Genomic DNA, 19,131 nt, shown 5'->3' on the forward strand with positions numbered 1-19,131 from the left:
GTCTCGCCCTCGCTCTCTCCATCTCTTGTTGGAAAATTACCTGTGAAAATGCTCCTTTAGATCGACACCCATTGAACCAATATCAAGACGTGCGTAGTCTTTACGATTGCTAACAATATGCGATTTTCCAGTCGTACGAATTGTATTCTGTTGCTGAAGCTCGGATAATATCTCTTCGTATAAATGTGAATTGCTTTCTATGCGCTGGGGATCCATGTGATAATTCGGGTTTTCATAACTCAATAAACCATTCTCTGCAAATGAAATCATAAGAAATAACATTCCATTTTAATACATTTTTATTTGATTACTGTGCTGCCACTGTAAAATGGCTGTATTTTTTTATTGCTCATTTTCCGTGTGTGCTAGTGTGCAGGTAAAACCGCAACCAATGTTATGCGCTTTTATTGTAAAGCGGTTTCATTCGCTGTTTGACAGCGACAATGGTGAGCTTAATGGGTTAATTGTTTTACATAGCTAATGTCGGTGGTTGTATAACGGGACAAAAAAGAAAGACATACACAAATCTCTTTTTCTCTTTCCCTCTGGCTCGCATACACAACGGGTGAAATCATTCTTTTGCGTAAAACTCTTATGCCTCATGGACTCACTCTCTTTCATTTACAATATAGTCTGCACGAATAATAGATGAATTTTTCACGAAAATAAAATTAAAACAAAACAACACAACATGAACAAAAAAATAAAAGCAGAAAACCTGCGACGCGAATATATGCACGTCGGCTCGGTTTCAGGCGAAAATAATATAGAGTCACACTCATCGCGGCGGGCACAGAGTCAGAACGACTGGCGCCTCATATAAATAAAATTTCATTTTCTTTCTCATTCCAATCCAACATTTTTGTTCGACTTGCTGCAATTGCCATCGTCGGTTCTCTTTTGCAATTCGCTTTTTTTTCCATTTTTCCCACACCATTACATTGGCTGACTCGCCGCCATCATTGCTCCGACTACTCCGTCGACGACGTTACTGTGTGTTGCATGCCATAGCCGTCTATTTGATGATTTGATCGGACTGACTGTGTGCAGCCGGTTTCCGCTTTTGCCGGGTGTAATCCCATCCGTTTGCACAAGAAGGTATGTTTCTTTTTATTAGAGCCACCACCACCACCATAACACCACGCTCACTGTCATCGCCATCAACGTTGTAGCAAGCTTAGTAGCCGTGCCTAGAATCCAATGCAATGGCAAGTTCAATTTAATGCAAACCTGATTTGGTTAGCATTTTCTCTTAATTCGATGTAAAAGTTTTCAACATTCTCTCGCTCTCTAATACACACATACATACAGAGGCACGCACACACCATTTTCATCGCAATAAATATTGATGTGCACATATCGCTTTTGATAAAGCGTTTTAACGAAGATGAAATGTGGCAATATCACTTGAACTTGGCATGAGATTGATGACTTCAAAAGATACACTTCAACAAAATCAAATTACACGTAGTTTGTCTCTCCCTCTCTCTCTCTCTCTCAGTCTCTGTGTGTCTCTCGAAAAATCCAACGATTTCTTATTCGAATCGATACACGGGCTGCAAAGAGAGTGTGAACTATGACAGTGTCAATTTTGCGACAATGTGAGAAATAGCGGAGCAAGTGAGCAAGGGCGTTACGCTGTCGAACGTCACGACTATGTAGCGGTAGTTCGTGTTTGCATTTAGCACTTTTGTCAATTATTAAACCGACATTTCATTTCAAGGACCCGAACTGAGTGATGATTCACGAATTCATTTTTTATTTATACAAAAATCGATTTTGCATTCGATACACCGATCCGTTCCATCGTTTCGATTCCGAAAAAAAAAATTCCATTGCTTTTCATTTCGAGCGAATTGAATTCGTACAACAACAGCAACAGCAACAGCACGAGCTATACCAAAAGCACCAGCCAGCATATTCGTCATATTAAAATGAATCATTTAATCGGTACTTTCATTGAAATTCATATTAAGCATAGAGCTAATTTGGGAGCGAAACAAGCGCCAAAAACAATAAAAGCACTTTGGCACTCAACACCGAAAATGGTTATAAGTTCACAGTATAAAATGCAATTGGGATATGGAAAACAACAACAACAACACCACCACCATCTTTGTCATCCATATGCAAACGGTTATATTCGGTGGGATATTGTGAATTGCCATATAACTCGCTGCAAATTCTCTGCCCGGAATATTTTAAGAAATACGGAAATACGGTAAAAGCAAATGACAACCGAAAAATGTAATGAGAATACGCTTTCCTTTTGTGTATTATTTATCTCTGTGTTTGTTGGTTCGTGAGAAAATGCGTCGCCCCGACGCGAAAAGACAAGCTCCTCCGAAAACATGAAGGAAGATATTGTCAAAAAAGGAAAAAAAAGCGCCAGAAACCAGAATAGAAGCATAGAGCATCATCTATTGACATGTTGAAAACGGCAACATTATAAAGAATATTCCTTGCGCTTCGACTACTTGTCTTGCATAATAATAAGCGATATGCGAACGTTTCGGCTCCTTTACACATTGATCTGTACATAAACATATTATTGATTGCAAATGTTATTTTCAAATGACTTGTGCATGCTAAGAGCGCGCACATGTATCTTGCTCCCACTACCGCTCTCCCCTCATCTCTCTCTCTCTCTCTCTCTCTCTCTCTCTCTCTCTCTATCTATCGTTGCTTCGACATTCCAGAAATGCGAAATATGCACACTAATACCAGTTGGCCATAAAGGGCCATCGGAATCGAGAAAAAAAGGAAGAAAAAGAGAAAAATGACTAAAATAAATGATCTCAATAAGAAAGTTTTGCCCTTATTTTCTCTTCTGCTGCTGCTTCTTCGGTGCTTATTTTTTGGATGCGGCACATTTGCGGGGAAAAAAATGTTTGAACGACGATGATATGTTCGGTTTTGCCTCTATCGCCCATTTCAGTCACGCTAATAATTTCCGAATCGGAACACAGAGGTCAAATAAGTGGTATTACGTTCAGGAGAGAAAAAATGCGAAAATCCGAACAGAACCAGAAAAAAAAGCCAAATCCAACTACGACATGGAAATTTGTAAGGCTGATCTTTCTTTTCTTCTCATATTTTCTGTTTCATCGTATTTCGAATGTTATTGAAAGTGGGCAAAAAATTACGGTAAAGTTGTCAAATAGTTCAGTAGTCGATTGTTAATGCCCATTGTGTTAAAATGATGGATTTTCCACTTCGTTTGCATACTTTATCTTTTGATATTTGAGATGTGTTCGCCCGGCTGCTATTCTGGATCCGGCACAGCCAGCAGCAAAAACGAGGTGGGAGGTAGAGAAGAAGAGACGGAGAGAGTGAGAATAAAGAAAAAAAATTCTAAATTTGATTTTGTAAGGCGATAGGTCGATTATGGCTGCATTAGTCATTCAATTTACGACGGTGCGACTGAGGGAGTCGCCTTTGTGATTCTTCCGATTTATCACGTTAATCGTATGTTACAGTAAAACCTGTCAATAACGGAACCTGGGAATAGTGGAAAAAAAAATTTGGCCGTTGAGCTCTCCCATACAAATTGACCTGTTAATAACGGAAAACTCAAACTCCGAATAGTGGAAAAAAAATTCTTCACGAAAAAAAATTTTTTGTCTTTTTTTTTCGTGTTTTTTCAATTTAAAACTATATTTTTTTCTTTATCAAAACATAAAAATCCTGCAGTACAATGTACATTACATTGATTTCAGTATCATGTTTTACTTTCGCCTGCCAAAATCATTGCTTATTTCATGCAAATAAATTTTTGGCGCTCCCAATAAAATACATCCACTCGATTGGCGCGTGCAATTCAGTATATTTACAGTAAGTTTGGAAATCATTGTTTCGTTGCGTGAAATGCAGAATTTATCGCCGCAAATTTGGCAGTGCGAAAAACGAGTAACATTTACTTTCTCATTTTGAGTCACTATTTAGACTGCTTGATTGTTTTAAATAATAATGTTTGTCATTCAATGTTTTTTTTTCATTTTTCGTTCTTTCCTTCATTCATTTTATGAAAAATACTTTTATTTCAGTATTTCCTTCTCACGCAACGTGTGCTTCTCTGCCATAAGAACCAATGTATTTGTCGTGACAGTGAATAGCGGTGGCGCCTAAATAGAATCTGCGGCAACTTTAGGAACTATCAATACTTCTTGTTGTCGCGAAATTCGTGAGAACAACAAAAAGTATTGATAGTTCTTAAAAATGCCGCAAATTGCTAATACATCTTATTTAGGCGCCACCGCTATCTTGTGCCGGCGAAAAGCATAGGTTGTTCTCACGTTTATTATATCATTTGATTTGATCATTAAATACCCATAAAAAAGTATGCTTTGGTTTTTTTTGTTTCTTTTTACACTCAATAATGGAAAATCATGTTTAGTTCGACTCAAAAACCTCTCAATAACGGAACCTTTGAATAGTGGAATTCTTGTCAATAGTGGAAAAAAAAATTTCCCCATTGGATTCCGTTATTGACAGGTTTTACTGTATCAATTTTATCACTATGTCCAAACACACACCATCGACAAAACAACGAGCTAAAACTTTAACTTCTGTCGTAATATACCAACTGTGACTTACACTGCCTTGTGTGTGTTTGAATGTTTGTGTACGGCATGTGATGTTGCTCCAACATTAAAGATTAACCCTCTAATGCATTCATTTTTCCCAGGGCTGGGAGTACTGTAACTTGGTTCATTTTTGGCCATAGATATTTAAAAAAATATTCATAATCCTAGATTCCTCATGGTTCAGTCAGGCAATGCGATTGACATAAATCAGAGAACAATCAAATCCATTGTTTAAAAGTGTCAAAAATGTGTCTAATTTGAAGTTCGAATAATTTATTTTGTCAAATTTTTGTTTTTGCACACATTTTTGTTTATAACTTTACAATTAGACTACATAGACAAATATTGCCACAGACAAAAATAAAGAGAAAACATCCGATGTACGGTTTATATTCTACAGGCATTCAAATGTTTCCCGTCTAGAGGCGGTTGTATGCATTAGAGGGTTAACATGGATCAAATATGTGACTGGCGAGTGTGTGTGCGCTTGTTGCAAGGTGAGTATTGAGCGAATCCTTGGAATTGCACTCGGTCTAAACGATGGCCCAAGTATTTATAGTTGAGTATTGCATGAACTTTTATAAATTGTGCATAAATTGGCATCAGCTACCAAGAAATCTAGGCTTGTGTTGGTATACGACTGTGGATTGGTATGGCAATAAAGGAAAGTCAATTATAATTGTTGATGCATTATGAGCTCAATGTGTGATAGTTCGAATGGAACGTTGAAAAATACACGGGTAAAATCATGACTCATGAGCATGGCTTGAAACATCATTTGCCATAAAATCAATATATGTATTGCCAGTAGTGTGTCGGAATGGCTGAATGGGCATGGGCACTTGGGCAGGTACAATCTGTAAAAACAATCATTGAATTGGTCGCACCGCATTCGTCCAATCCCCAGCGAACCCCGAGTGAAGACAACAACAACAACAGCAGCAGTTTCAATTGCATCGACATGCAACTTCAATTGTTATTTCAATTCAATGGTTTCGTTTCCAAGGAAAATTAATTTGATTTTCTCTCTCTCCCCCGCTCGCTAATTATAAATGGCAACCAGCAAGTACGAGTAGATTTGTCATTGACTGATGTCAATGATATTTGACGAGGCGGCCATTGTCAATGCCTATCCAAGCCACATCGAAGTCACATGATCGACACTTAATTTCAACTATTTGTATTCTGCGATTCAAATCGCAAGCGCTTAACAATTGTAAATGAAATATTCTTCGATCGATGTGAACGATAAAATACAATAGAAATCGTGTTCTTGAACGACAACGCTTGCTTATTTTCTGATTGTAATGCCATGTCCAATGGAAATAGCTCCAACCAAACGGAGAGAGAGATTGCGTTTTTTAGTTGCAAACATTTACCTTATCGCTATGGATAGCCTCTCACGTTTTGCAAATACAACGGTATAAATCATGAATGCTTTTCATACTACTGCGTATCTCGCTATCGTCGGCAAAGGAAGCGAAAACGGAATGGTACAAAAACTGAAGGAGAATGAGTTTTCATCGTCGACGAACTTGATAATCGTTGTTCTTAATGAGTTTGTAAAATAGATTTTTAATTCAACGACCATAAACATTTGAAAAAAAAAAACAGTTGTGTGCGAAGAAAATGGGCGAGCAGGCTTACAAACAAATGTCTGGAGCAGTTTTACTTGATTGTTTTCAGACTGTTAAAAACTCATTTGTATTGTTTGTTGAAGAAGCCGAGACGTTTGTTTCCATTTTGTCCATTTAGAAATGGGCCAAACGGCTGACAGAGACAGCGATAAAAACATCGGGTTTTAATTTTATGTGGAAAAATGAAACATTCATTGGGCACAGCAATATATACATGTAACATCCTGGGGGCAAGACACGGTATCAATTTGTCCTTATTCAACTATTTTGAACGATTTTTCCATTGTTTCTTCTAAATCCATAAGTTTTTGCTAATTTTTTAGTTTTTTCTTCCACACATTTAGTATTACCAATGCATTCCTTATGGAGATTTTTGTTTTGTTTATTTATTGTTGTTTGTAAACAAATCTGCCTATCTTTTTGCATTGTCTCTGTGTATTTCTTATGGACATATACTATGTACAGTGCAATGCGTTGATATAGGCAGACTTGTTGACAAATAACGGTAAATAAACAAAACAACCTCATAACCCATAAGGAAACGTATTGGCAATGCTCAATGTATGGAACAAAAGAGTTTCAGTCTCTCTAATTTCTGCTAATTTTGCTATTTTTAAACGAAATATCACTATTTTTTTAATCGTGTCTGTCCCCTAGGTAACATCCGAAAGGAAAATGGCCCATCAAAACAGTTAAAAAAAATATAGAGACGTATAGAATCAGCTTTGCCGAATTTGTCGCATGCAGCATATCAATAAAATGAGATGTTGACGTTTTATGGTCCGAAACCAACAAACATGAAAATACACACAGGGAGAGAGGGAGAGAGAAGGGGTGGAGAAACAAAACGAAAATAAAGAAGAAGATGGAGGAGGACAAAACCACTAAAACAACAAATAATAATACAAATATCTACAACAAGACGTAACATCATTTCGATGGGCACGTTTTGCATGTACTCACACTCGGACGTTTGCGAAAGGACAACAAACAAACATACATACACACACGCACACACACACACACACACACGCACAGACACACACACACAGCGTGCACAGTGCACACGGTTATTTGTGTTTATTTTTTATTTATGAAGATCCAATAAATGTAATAAAGTCACGCACCATATTGTTTTCACATAGTTCTCTAATATTAATATATGTGAGTATGCTGTATGTGCATTATATTTTGGTTCGTTATTATTGAAATGTGGAACATAAAGCGAGCGGAAGAGAAATATATGTAGAGAAAGAGAAAGAGAGAGAGAGAGCGTGTGAGAAAGAGGAACGAAATGGAGTAAACGGCAGAGAAACACGAAAAAAGACAGGAAAAAAAAATTGTGTGTGCTGTTTCGACTACAGCAAAATGATTATAGAAAAAGCGTTTTGCTGGAAGCAACAAATAATTTACGCGCGACAAAAGCTCAAGTACACAACGGTAACATCGCAGAAACCGAAGCGACAGCACCATCAAACTATACAGGGAGAAAAAGTGTGCTAAAACAAAGGGAAATGGTTCGTATCTATATTTGAGCACTCATCGTGTACGTACACTTCGATATGTGTAGACAATTCTTGCGTGTGAAATGATTTGATTATCGCGCGCATATCTGTGTTTTCGCTTGGTAGAAAACCCAAAGAGAAAGCGAAAGAGGACATCTATTTTTCGTTTGTTTGCGTACGGTATTCAATTTGGATTTACCATACGTTTCGTGCGTGGATCAAAAGCGCGCGCACATCATCGTTAGTGCGCACTCATGTTGTGGGTGAAAAGTATAAGAGGTGTGTGTGTGTGTGTGTGTGTATGTGTGTGTTTTCAATAAGAGATGTTCTTGTTTCGTACGTCTTCTTTTTCCTTGTTCCGGAGCTGCAGAATACAGTCACTCTACTCGATGGGAACAGTAGAATGGTTCCGTTTACAATTGCTTCGTTTTTCTGCTACACCGAGAATGGATAACAAATGGAACAGGCAAAAATATTGTACTACACTTTTAAGCACTTTCAAGTGTATTTTTGCAGTTTTGTCGCCGTTCCCTCTATCTCATCTTCTCATCCACTTGCGCCTCTCATTTTATTACATTTCCACTTTGCCGCTTGACTATATTTCCGCCTTTTAAACAGAAAAAAAAAACGCAATGGCATCACAGACATCGTAACGCATATTCTGCCGGTAAAAAACGCGTATCAACGTTAACAATATGATACACGTTATATAATTTCATTTAATTCCCTTCGTTATCAATGCTATACGTGAGGCAGCTCATCTAGTTCATTCTCCTTGTTTAGTCCTTATTTTTCGTCGCATTCTATCCCTTGTCGTCCTCAATTGGTCGTTAAATAAATAAATATAAATAAATTGATTCGATTCACCAGCACAAAGTGTTACAATCAGCTTTGGCTACTATTCGCACTCGCTCACGCTTACGTTTATTCGTGAACATTCGCAAAATGGCTGAGAGCGAGAATCAGAAGACATTATTTTCATTACAATTGAAACCAAGAATGAGTGTTCTTTGGTCATTTTACTGATGACACAGCGTGCGACATGCCGAATGAATTACCGCAATCAAAATCACAAAGTCGTGAATGGATAGCAGTAGTAGCTATGCAATGTACGCTGCAATGCAAAAAAAACGTTTTATCGTCACACAGCCATGCATCACTCGTTGTATCACAACTAATTGAATTTCGTGTCTGTTGGAATACAACAATGTCAAAACAAAAAAAAACACTTGAAAAATTTATGAAAAAAAAACATAACATAGGAAAAAAAAGAGACACCATCAACTAAATGCTCATTTACATCCCGTTCGCGTTGCTACAAAAGTTTACTCGATGGATGGAAATGTGATCGCGAGTAAAAAGGAGAGGGAGACACAGAGCGCGTACAACATAGCACAACAAACAATTAAAAATGACACTGACACAAAATGCTACGTGGACTTGAGCATTTGTTTGGCTGTCCGTCTGAGTGACTTTATTGAAATATCATTCCTTATGCACAGACGCAATGGATACGTATCTTTTTGTTATTGTTATTGTTGTTTTGGATCAACGGTGTAATGTGAATATGCATGAACGATGGACAAACAGTCCAATTGGAATTTAAGAGCAGTCATCCAGAAATGGCACCTATTTCCACGTTCCATGAACGACAGCAGCAGTAATAGAAAGCTTTTTTCAATTGCACCGCAGTTTGTGGCCGCACGGTTCTTAAATGGCAAAATTTTCATCGATCCTTAACATCAACGTTCCCCTCGCTAACAATTTTTTTTCCTGTCGTGGTCTTTGTTTATTCACATCGGTGCGTGTCTTTCGCCTTATCATTCCAATTTTCATGTAAAACACATTCTCATTTCGGGCTATGACTCTATTTTCGGAATGAGCCAAAGCACGCTGATTCGTGAAGCTTGATGTAGTATATGTTCGTGCATAAACACAAACACAGAGAGAGAGAGAGACAAACGGAAGACCAAGTATATACTTATACATACCTAAATATATGTCATCATCGTCAATGTTCTGCTGATTGGCGAGTGTAGCGAGAGTTGCCATTGCTTTGCACAATTCGATCAAAGAGGGTGGCGGCAATAAAGCCACACTCAATGGTGTTCGAATTAATATCTCTCCCGACAACAACATTCAGGTGATACGCCGTCCGTTGATAGCTGCAAAGAAGAAAGCAGAACAAAACCCAAATTAAACCACATTTATTAACTTGCAATTTGAAAGAGCATAAAAATTGTCAAGAGAAACTAAATAAAGTGAATAGAAAGATAGGTGATGACGTTAATTAGAGCGATTTGGTTGATTCGCTTGTGCTAGACAAAAAAAGCAATACCAAGAGAATGCACCATATAGAAGTTTGTGCGTCGAAAGGTATTAAAATCGGAATGAACGAGTTCAAGGAACTTTCCCAACACATTCGCTAAACTAGTGAACGAACAAAAGAAGAGAAAAAAGAGAGTTCATCATATCAATGTAATCAACGTGGTATGGATGTTTTGTGTATGCCAGAGAATTCATCACCTCGAGCTCTGCCTTTGCAACACAGCGATGCGATGATTCGCGATTTCTTTTCATTCGCATGACATTATCGTGATACAACATCGACAATGACATCATTCACTCCCCCAACCCATTCTTCTATCCATTTCGTCCCTTCCCACTGCGTTTCTATGCTTCGACACTCGCATATGCGAAAGCTTTCTGTGCGCTCGCAGCAGTAGCAACAGCAGAGGGAATGAAAATGCTTTTGTTTTCACGACGACTTCATGGCCCAATGGAATTTTTTTTAATAACATCGCACAGATAATTTAAACCGCTGCTATGGTTCTCTCTGCTCTGTTGCTGCTTTTTGATATCGATGCCATTGCATGGCGAACATCGCGCGCACACACATAGCACAAAGCATTTGCATATAATTTTGAAAGTGCTGATTTTACCTCTAGGGCATTCATAGCAACATTTCAATCCGTTACTTTTGTGCTTTGACTTAACTCTTTGCATACCAATTGTTCTGTGGATATTCTGGGTATGTATGTGTGTGTTTCTTTCTCCCTCTTTCTCCCTCTTTCTCTCGCGCGCTTGCCGCAAACAAAGCAAATTGTGTTTGAGATCGTGAATTGCACGACCAACTCAGCCGTATTATTTCCCATTCAAAGCATTTTCAATATATATATATATATTCGAATCGACCACCAGTCGAACAATGGTTTTTGGTGCAGATTGAATTCGATCTGCATTTTTCGCTTTATCTCGAATTCAACATTATTAATAATGTCTTGGGGAAATTTTAGAATTCATCCTGTTCCACAGAAAAACAAATTGAGTTTGATTGAATACGAAATGACGGAAAATGATTCCCATTTTGTATGTGTGCGAGCGTAAATCCAACAGGCATGCAATGATACACTCAAACCAAAAAAAATGACATTCAATTGCGATATTTAAGTGGTGTGAAGCGACGGTTAAGACGATCGTTGCAGCAATAGTAACATTTTCGACCAAACATCAACGAAGTATTCCACTGAAAATTACTTTGGAAACAAAACGAAAAACCATTTGTTGTATGGCTTTTGGTTCACACGATATATGCACCCGATTTTATTAGCGATCGGCGCCTTCTTGTCTCAAATCGATCCGCCATCGCAATTTTCAACGAAAAAAAAAACAGCCCAGTAGGGTGAAAGTATGCACGAATTCACAATGCGATGTACTCCGCGTTTTCGTTTACTTTGGTTCGTGACGCGCCACAACAAACAATATTCACGAATTGTTTTTATATTTGGTTCGTTGAATGCGTTCTCTGTATGTGTGTTTGTTGGTAAGAATGAGAACTCGCAAGCGCTTCAGTAAATAACATTGTAAACATTCAGGCATACGGGGCGCAAAAAGTATAATTCACCTTTTCCCTATCGAGCCTCGGTCTCTCTTTCTCTCTAGCAATATATGTGCGTGTGTGCGAATTAACTATAGAACCATTTTATTCATGAATCAAATCACTATCGATTTCTACTTCACCGACAAAACCAAATGAAGCGAACGTCATTCTTCAACAACATTGTGTACGCTCGCGTCCCAAATTCGTGACAACCCATGACAAATGAACGAGCGGCCACCACCGTTCCAAATTGCTAGGAAACAAGATAAATTCTGACAATTTAGCACGTAAAAAATGTAAAGCATGTTTCTAGGAAAACGAAACGTTGCGAGCGAGAGAGAGAGAGAGAGAGAGAGAGAGGGAGGGAGGGAGAAAAATGCGAAAAAAACTAGAAAACATCGAGGCAAGTTTGTAATTAAACTTCACTTTGGATTCTGTCATTTGCATTGGTTTACGTGGCGGAAAAAGGATACTTGTTTAGCTTGAAAAGTTGGTGCTTGACAAGGACATAATATTAACCCATTATATGGTATGGTTTCGGTTGGGCTTCGTGCTACATTGTGGCTGCATGAGCATTTCTAGTGCTCTCATATTGCCTTTGACAAGGCATTCAAAAACACACATACACCATTACAGGTGGAGCCAGGCGCGTATACGCATCACTTTCCGACCATTTTTGAATTTAATTTTTTTTACGTTTCAAGTTTTCCAGTTCACGAATATTGTACGTAGTCAAGAGTTAGGTGACATTTCATGAAAAATGGCTTTAATTTATTTGAATGAAGATATAGCCATGTAATGGATGAAAAAAGAAAATGATGGAGTAACACCGGTTCGCAGCGCAGATACAGCGCTTTTGCATATATGATCTCTTTTCGACTAGTTTCGAAGTATATGTAAATTTGAGTAGCGCATACGGGCGACGGTGTTTATCATTTTCAGGTGCGTATCACCATTTTTACGATGTGCATAGGGGAATGGGGTCGATGTGCTTGGCCCATGTATAAGATAGCGTGAAATGTGTAACAAAATGATATTTATTCCCGTTTTTCACCTTCTCTCTCTCTTTCTCCCTCCTTTCAAGGCAAGTAGAAATCCAGCCGAAAAGTTTGTGAATATCATTTAATGCCTGCTCACCGGAATGGATCGACATGAAGGAGCCAAAAGTGTTTTAATTACTTTGACTGTGGAAGCTGGTATTAAGATCCATATAACATTGTGTGTGTGTGTGTGTGTGTGTGTGTGTGTTTGAAATGCAATTCAACCGATATAATTAAGGCTGCTTTTATTAGAAGCGGCAGCAATATTACAAGACATTTATCGCATACATTTCGCAACATTCGCCGTCATAAAATTTGTACCTAAACTGATATTCCAATCGAATGCTATACAATACATAAAGAAACCACCCATCGTCGTTGATACTTATTTCGAATGCAAATCAATCGTTTCGAGACCAACAAAGAATACCGATGGGAGCATGAAGAAAAATTGTCCATGGCTTAGTTCAAGGTTGGCAAAAACGCGAACGAACGCTCGCGCTACACATTTGTTTTTTGTTCGTGTTTTGTTTTCGGTGATCAAAGAACAATAACGCCGATGAAGTTAATTTGTGTGCTTGTTGAAATGTTTCGAAAAAAATTCAATGTTCATTGGGATTTTGTTGTTGTTATTTTTATATTCATTTAATGTTGTTGTCGTTGTCGTCGTCGTCGTCGTCGTCGTCGTCGGTGGCCGTCGTTCATCGATCGTTAAACGAATGAGTCAATTGAAATGTTCGAATGTCACGTAATGTCGAGGCAAACCCACCCTCAACTCGATAATTCTTTACGCGCTTAAACACACATACACACACAGAACACACACCACACATGTACACATGAAGCAACCAACTGGCTGCTTCTGTTACGGCGTAAATTTGTTTGTTTATTTTTTGTGCTTCGTGGTTCATTATACTTTTCGGCCGACAACATTGTGGCGCCAGTCAAACGTACCTCAATTCTACGGCTGCTATTGCTGCTGCTGTCGCAGCTTAGAAAATCGTGCGTGAAGCACTGAAACTCCTGATTTTGATCGTGTGTCGATGGAATTGATTTGTGTGAACTTTGTTTTTTTGTTGTTGGATAAATTAAATGGCCGATTCAAGTTAATCAAAATGGCCTTTTTTACTTTAAATGGGAAATTCCTTATCAAAAATGAATTCTATTCTTAGAGTGCGCGCGTTTCATTTTATTTATCGGGTGATTCACCATATAAGCAAAGGCACGCAAGCACATACTCACATTTTTCGCCAGTTAAATTGGACCCAAGACACTGCCGCCGTCATATACACATCTCATATTTTTCGTTTGCCAAAAAAAATATTGCAGATATTTTCACAATGACGAAAATGGAAGTAACTTGTTTCGGTTTTATAGCGCTTTCGTCGATTGTTATTTTTTTTCTCGTCTTGTCACCAAAACAGAACAACCCATTTTCCATACACGATGGCATGACTCATCAAGTTTACGACGAAGATTTTTCCCACAACCACAGAAAAAAATGACGACGATGACGACGAAGAAAAAGAAGAAGAAGAAGAAGATGAAGAAGAAGAGAAGCAAATCGTTGAGTAAGAGAGCAGAAGAACGCCTTTTATTGTAATTGTGCAAAGCAAAACGTTCGACTCTGTCCGATTGCTATCATCATTTATGCAAAGCTCATATCTCGACGATTCTTGCTTTTACGTCTCTTATTGTGTGTGCTCCGTATATAAGCGCGCATAAACAAGAAGAGCAAATGTGGAAAACAATATATGTTTGGGTTCTCTCTGTGTCTCTCTCTTACCCTCTCTATATACATCTCCTGTATATTGCCTGTTTTGTGACTCTGTGAGTCTAAATGGTTCCATAGTAATGTCTCTCTTTGTATTGGCATATCGTTTATACGGGAAAGGAAAAAAAAAACTGTTCGGTGAATCACACATTCCTCATGAGACGAAATTGTGCGCCACTCATTATGTTTGTATTTTCAGTTTTATTATGAGCAGGTACTCGTCGTATCTCTTCAGCTATGTTGTATGTCCAACAACAACAACAGCAACTCTTATGTTGTTGTTCGTTTCGTTTATTTTCAACTTATTTCGGTACATTATTATCGTATCAAAGTTAATTTATTGAAAATCAATATCCCAATGACTATTTCAAACAGTCGAAAGCAGTGGATGAGCCTTAAATATAGCAGAGATATGCATTTTGAACTTTCAACGCGACAACTAATCATTTATTTCAGTTGAAATGACTCAAGACACACACACACATCTAGGCATTTCCGTGCTGATTAAAAATGAGCTTTCATCAGAGCTCTGTTTTTTTTTTCTTTTCATTTGATTTCCGAACCTCGCACTGAATTTGATATTAGATTGCGTATGTTTATTAATTATTTCGGCCCATAGAAAATCATTAAGAAACTATTTCCAGGTTTGGTGGTCTTATTTTTTGGGGCGCGCGATTTCAAGGTTTCCTTCCCGTACATAATATTTAATTTTCATGCGAAAGTCTATGTTCGGTGCACATGTGAACACATAGTGAGACAGAGAAAAAGAACGACGTCGGCTTCTATCAAATAAAGTGGCTTTCTTCTTATTTCATGAGTACAGCCAAAATCAGGGATATGTAATTGATATTTATGTGAATATTTAGACGACATGCTTTACGATAACTACCGTCACATTGTCATGAATATATCTGTGTACACCTGTACACACTGCTTCAACATGGTATATATGGTTGTTTTTGGTATTAATTTCATGGTACTTTAGTCGCTCTGTCTCTCTTTCTCTCGCACTCAGTTGCGTTTCTTGGCGTAAAAGCAGCGTGCAAATAATGAAATCCCACAACACTTATGTTCCTTCGGAGAAATTTCAGTGCCAGCAAATGAAACGCGTGAAGTCTTATAATAATCGTGCAAACCTATGGTGGGTATATATTCAAGTGCAAAGCAAACAACGAAAACAAATGAAAAGAAAAAGAAGGAGGAGAAGTAGAAAAAAAACATAATCAAATGGGAACGTAAGCGTCCGGAGAAAAAATATTGCCATTTTGTCAAGGATAATGTTCCTAATGCATACACAATGCTCTCTCACAAATTATGGGAATTACGACGACGACGCCAGCAACGAGCGTAAGTGTGTTTGCTTCAATTGGCTCTATATATATATATATATATATATCGCTAAGTAAGCGCAAAAGCTCGTTTGGTGTTTATTTTTCTCGCTTCTGTTCGGGAGTATATAGGAAATCGGAGATAAATCCGATTGAAATGAAATTCAAGTGTTCACGTTTCGCAATAAACTACTGTGATTGAGAATTCAAATTGTCGGTAATCAGGGTTAGAATTTTCCCATCCGCTCGATAGAGCCTTCATAGATTGAATCGAAAGAGTTTTTCAAAAGAGAAAGAATCTTTGCAAAAAATTTCAATATTCTGCTAAAAAATTACGGCTGTGAACAAATACAATTTAATAAAATGCATTTATATGTTGACCGATTTCATCGGTTCCAAACAAAGTGTTGCGTTTTTTTTACTTTTCATTTCATTTCTTTTATTTTTTACAGCATTTTTTAGCGATAATTTTATAAAAATGTTCATTGTATGGGGAGTTCCAACGAAAGTTTTTTTTTCGCGAATTTTTGGTGAATTTCAGTTGAATTTGTTTTGAGAATTTATGGAACTTTGCGAATTTCGCGCAGCAGTTCCAGAAATTTTTTGAAATTCTAGAATCCAAAACACCCAAAATTCACCGAGAAATTCAACTGAAATTCCCAAATTCACCGAATAAATTCAACAGAAATTCACGAAAAATTCACGAAAACGAAATTCGCCAAAAAACCAAAAAAAAGCACATAGAATGAAAACATTTTTATTATTCAAAAGGTAGGTTTTAATTTATATTTTAATACTATGAAGAAAAAAAACAAAAAAAAGATTTATTTTAAATTTTATTGAAATAATTTTCTTTTGAAAAACTCTTTCGATTCCATCTATGGAGGCACTATCGTGTGGATTGGAAAATTCAAACACTGTCGGTAATTTAGTTAGAATATTTTGATTTCCTCAAGAATGGATACGTATATACTAGGCGGATTGATAATGACCTGAAAAATCAAAGAGAGGACGCCACTAATATCAAATCCTTACCATATTTGACAAGAGGCATCTTTTATAAGACAGCTTTCAAAATTTGAGCCAAATCCATTCATTAGTTCACGATTTATTGCGCTTGGTAGCAACAAACCCCCGAAAATTTTTGGTTATGGAGCAAAAGGAACAATTTTTCGAGGATTCGAAGCCCCGTTTGGAGCTGTATAAGCGAAATTTGAAAAGGTCTTTGACTTTATATATTAGAATTAATGTCTCTTGAGTTCATTTGAATAGATGCGGGCCATAAACTGTGGGTAGAAATCGCCAAAAAGGGTAGCGACCAAGGTCGCAAAATATGAGTTCGGGCATTGTTAGTGGCATTGGGTATAGAAAAATCATTATGAACCAGTGGGAAAGGTAAAAAATAACATAAGAAGTCACTTATGCATCATTTTAGACCTAGCCGAATGTCAAAACTTGATAAAACATAGCAAATTTGGCGAACAAAATTTTTTCAGTTCATTATCAATCCGCCTAGTATGTGAAATTTGAATCGATTCGATGCGGTTTTTTCTAACATAAATTCAGTTCATTCATTACTTTATTCGGTCATTCGGTGGAATTCGGTTTTCCATGTCCATTTGTTTGGCATCAGCGAAGCCAAACAGCAAACTGAATGTATATAGTATCGATTGGGTGGAAAATAATTTACGATTCAAAATGTCATGATTGAATAAATGCAAAAACAAAGACATTTATTAAACCCTATTCCGCTATGCAACACGAATGCTTTGCATTCTCTGTTTGTGTTTCTCTGCTCTTTGCGAATTGTATAAACAAACAGCAAATTAACCGTTTGTCTTCAGCGTCAAACGAAATATGCTGAAACGTTATCACTTTGGCAAAGAGAGAATTTCAAACTTTAAGGATGTATACGGTTCTTCTTTTGTTGCATATTTCATTGCTGCTCACACACAGAGAATTTAAAGAAAACTTCAACGGAACGCGTCGTTACATTCGATTAAATTATTGCTTGGTATTTTTGCGCTTTGTATACGTTGTTTTTTTTTATAAGCGAGTGTCTGAACAGCAGCAAGTGGGATGGCAAGTGGGAATGCTTGAACATAGCATTTTTCCGGCTGACTTCCAAGCGAATTCCAGTATACTACGCTCGTCTTCTGCTCACCTCCACCCAGTTTTGAAACACCCAAACGTATTTTTTAATTTCCCATTGCGAGACTTCAGCTCGTTCGCTCTTATTTCACAGACACATACACACACTATATTGCTTGTCGAAAATATTTCTATCTCAACTGATTTATGTCAACTTGCAGAAACTAGCAGATAGTTCGTTCCGCACAGCACAGCACCGTTTCTTTTCATGCTAAAACGTAAATGAATTAAAAAGTTTTCGCTGACACGAACAAAAGCCCTTTAAAGCAGACACTTTTCGTTGTCTGACGCATAAACTATGCTCTCTCTCTCTCTCTCTCTTTCTCTCCTCTACTAAGCTTCACCGCCCTGTTTCGCTGTTTACAATAACAGCCAGTGTTGTATTCTACGGCTATTTTCAGCTTGAATATCCATAGCGAGATCGTAAACGGTAATAATTTTCACTTTGAAAATTGCCAGAATCCAAATGGTTGACCTTGATACACTTTGCACTGGATGGACTACATGCTTCCGGAATTACATTCGGAATAATTTTTGGAAACTATTAAACTATAACTAATAAGTCGACACTAATTTGGTAGATGCAAAAGTTTGTGTCTTTTGGCGGTATTAATTTTAAATCATCGCTCGCGCAGCCTTTCGAACACACTCGCAGAAACAGTGAGACACAGGAAAAGAGTTTTCAAAAACAAAATGAATTCGATGTTCCATTACGACAATGTGTTTCCGAAAAATAGTTTGCAACTAGTTCGCAAAGCGTTCAACGATGATATTGCACTTGTAATTCTCTTTCCATTTCCTCTTCCTCCCTTTCCCTCTCCCGTTCTCTTCACTAATAAAATACTTTGTGATGCATTGCAATGCAATGCAATGCGCGTTATAGCGACAATGGTATTTGTACCTTTCTCCAAGAGAATTGATCGTATGATATTGTGGGGACCACCGGCAGTGTTTCGAGTGCGTTTTCGTAATGTGCCTTGAAAAAGTTCTTCCACGTAGTTTAGTGGCATTTTTGTTTTCTCGAATGTATTTACTCAACGACTCAGATTGTATAACGGACCGAATTGCGAGATAGTAACATGGCTGTTGTTTATTTTCGGTGTGCGACCATCAAATGCATTCTGCATTCTACTGATACTCCAAAGTCATTCTTATAACTACCATACAGTATACACACACAAAGAGAGAGAGAGAGAGAGAGAGAGAGAGAGAGAGAGAGAGAGAGAGAGA

At 37.6% G+C, this 19,131-nt stretch overlaps 1 protein-coding gene across 6 annotated transcripts in view; it reads right to left on the reverse strand.

Moving 5' to 3' along the window:
- LOC129577590 (protein Fe65 homolog) overlaps nt 1-19,131 on the reverse strand; it is a 45,013-nt gene that overhangs the window by 4,721 nt on the left and 21,161 nt on the right. For all 6 annotated transcript variants that reach the window (XM_055464937.1, XM_055464936.1, XM_055464934.1 and 3 more), the window contains 2 exons: nt 9,720-9,893; nt 41-254 (listed from right to left, as the gene is read on the reverse strand). In XM_055464937.1, coding sequence (XP_055320912.1) covers nt 41-254; nt 9,720-9,867 — 362 coding nt within the window. In that variant the 5' untranslated portion in view covers nt 9,868-9,893. The remainder of the gene's footprint in view (nt 1-40; nt 255-9,719; nt 9,894-19,131) is intronic.

The sequence above is a fragment of the Sitodiplosis mosellana genome, unplaced genomic scaffold (assembly GCF_009176505.1).
Source record: "Sitodiplosis mosellana isolate CC-2019 unplaced genomic scaffold, AAFC_SMos_1.0 Smas_scaffold_6197, whole genome shotgun sequence".
In the NCBI taxonomy this organism is placed as follows: Eukaryota; Metazoa; Arthropoda; class Insecta; order Diptera; family Cecidomyiidae; genus Sitodiplosis; species Sitodiplosis mosellana.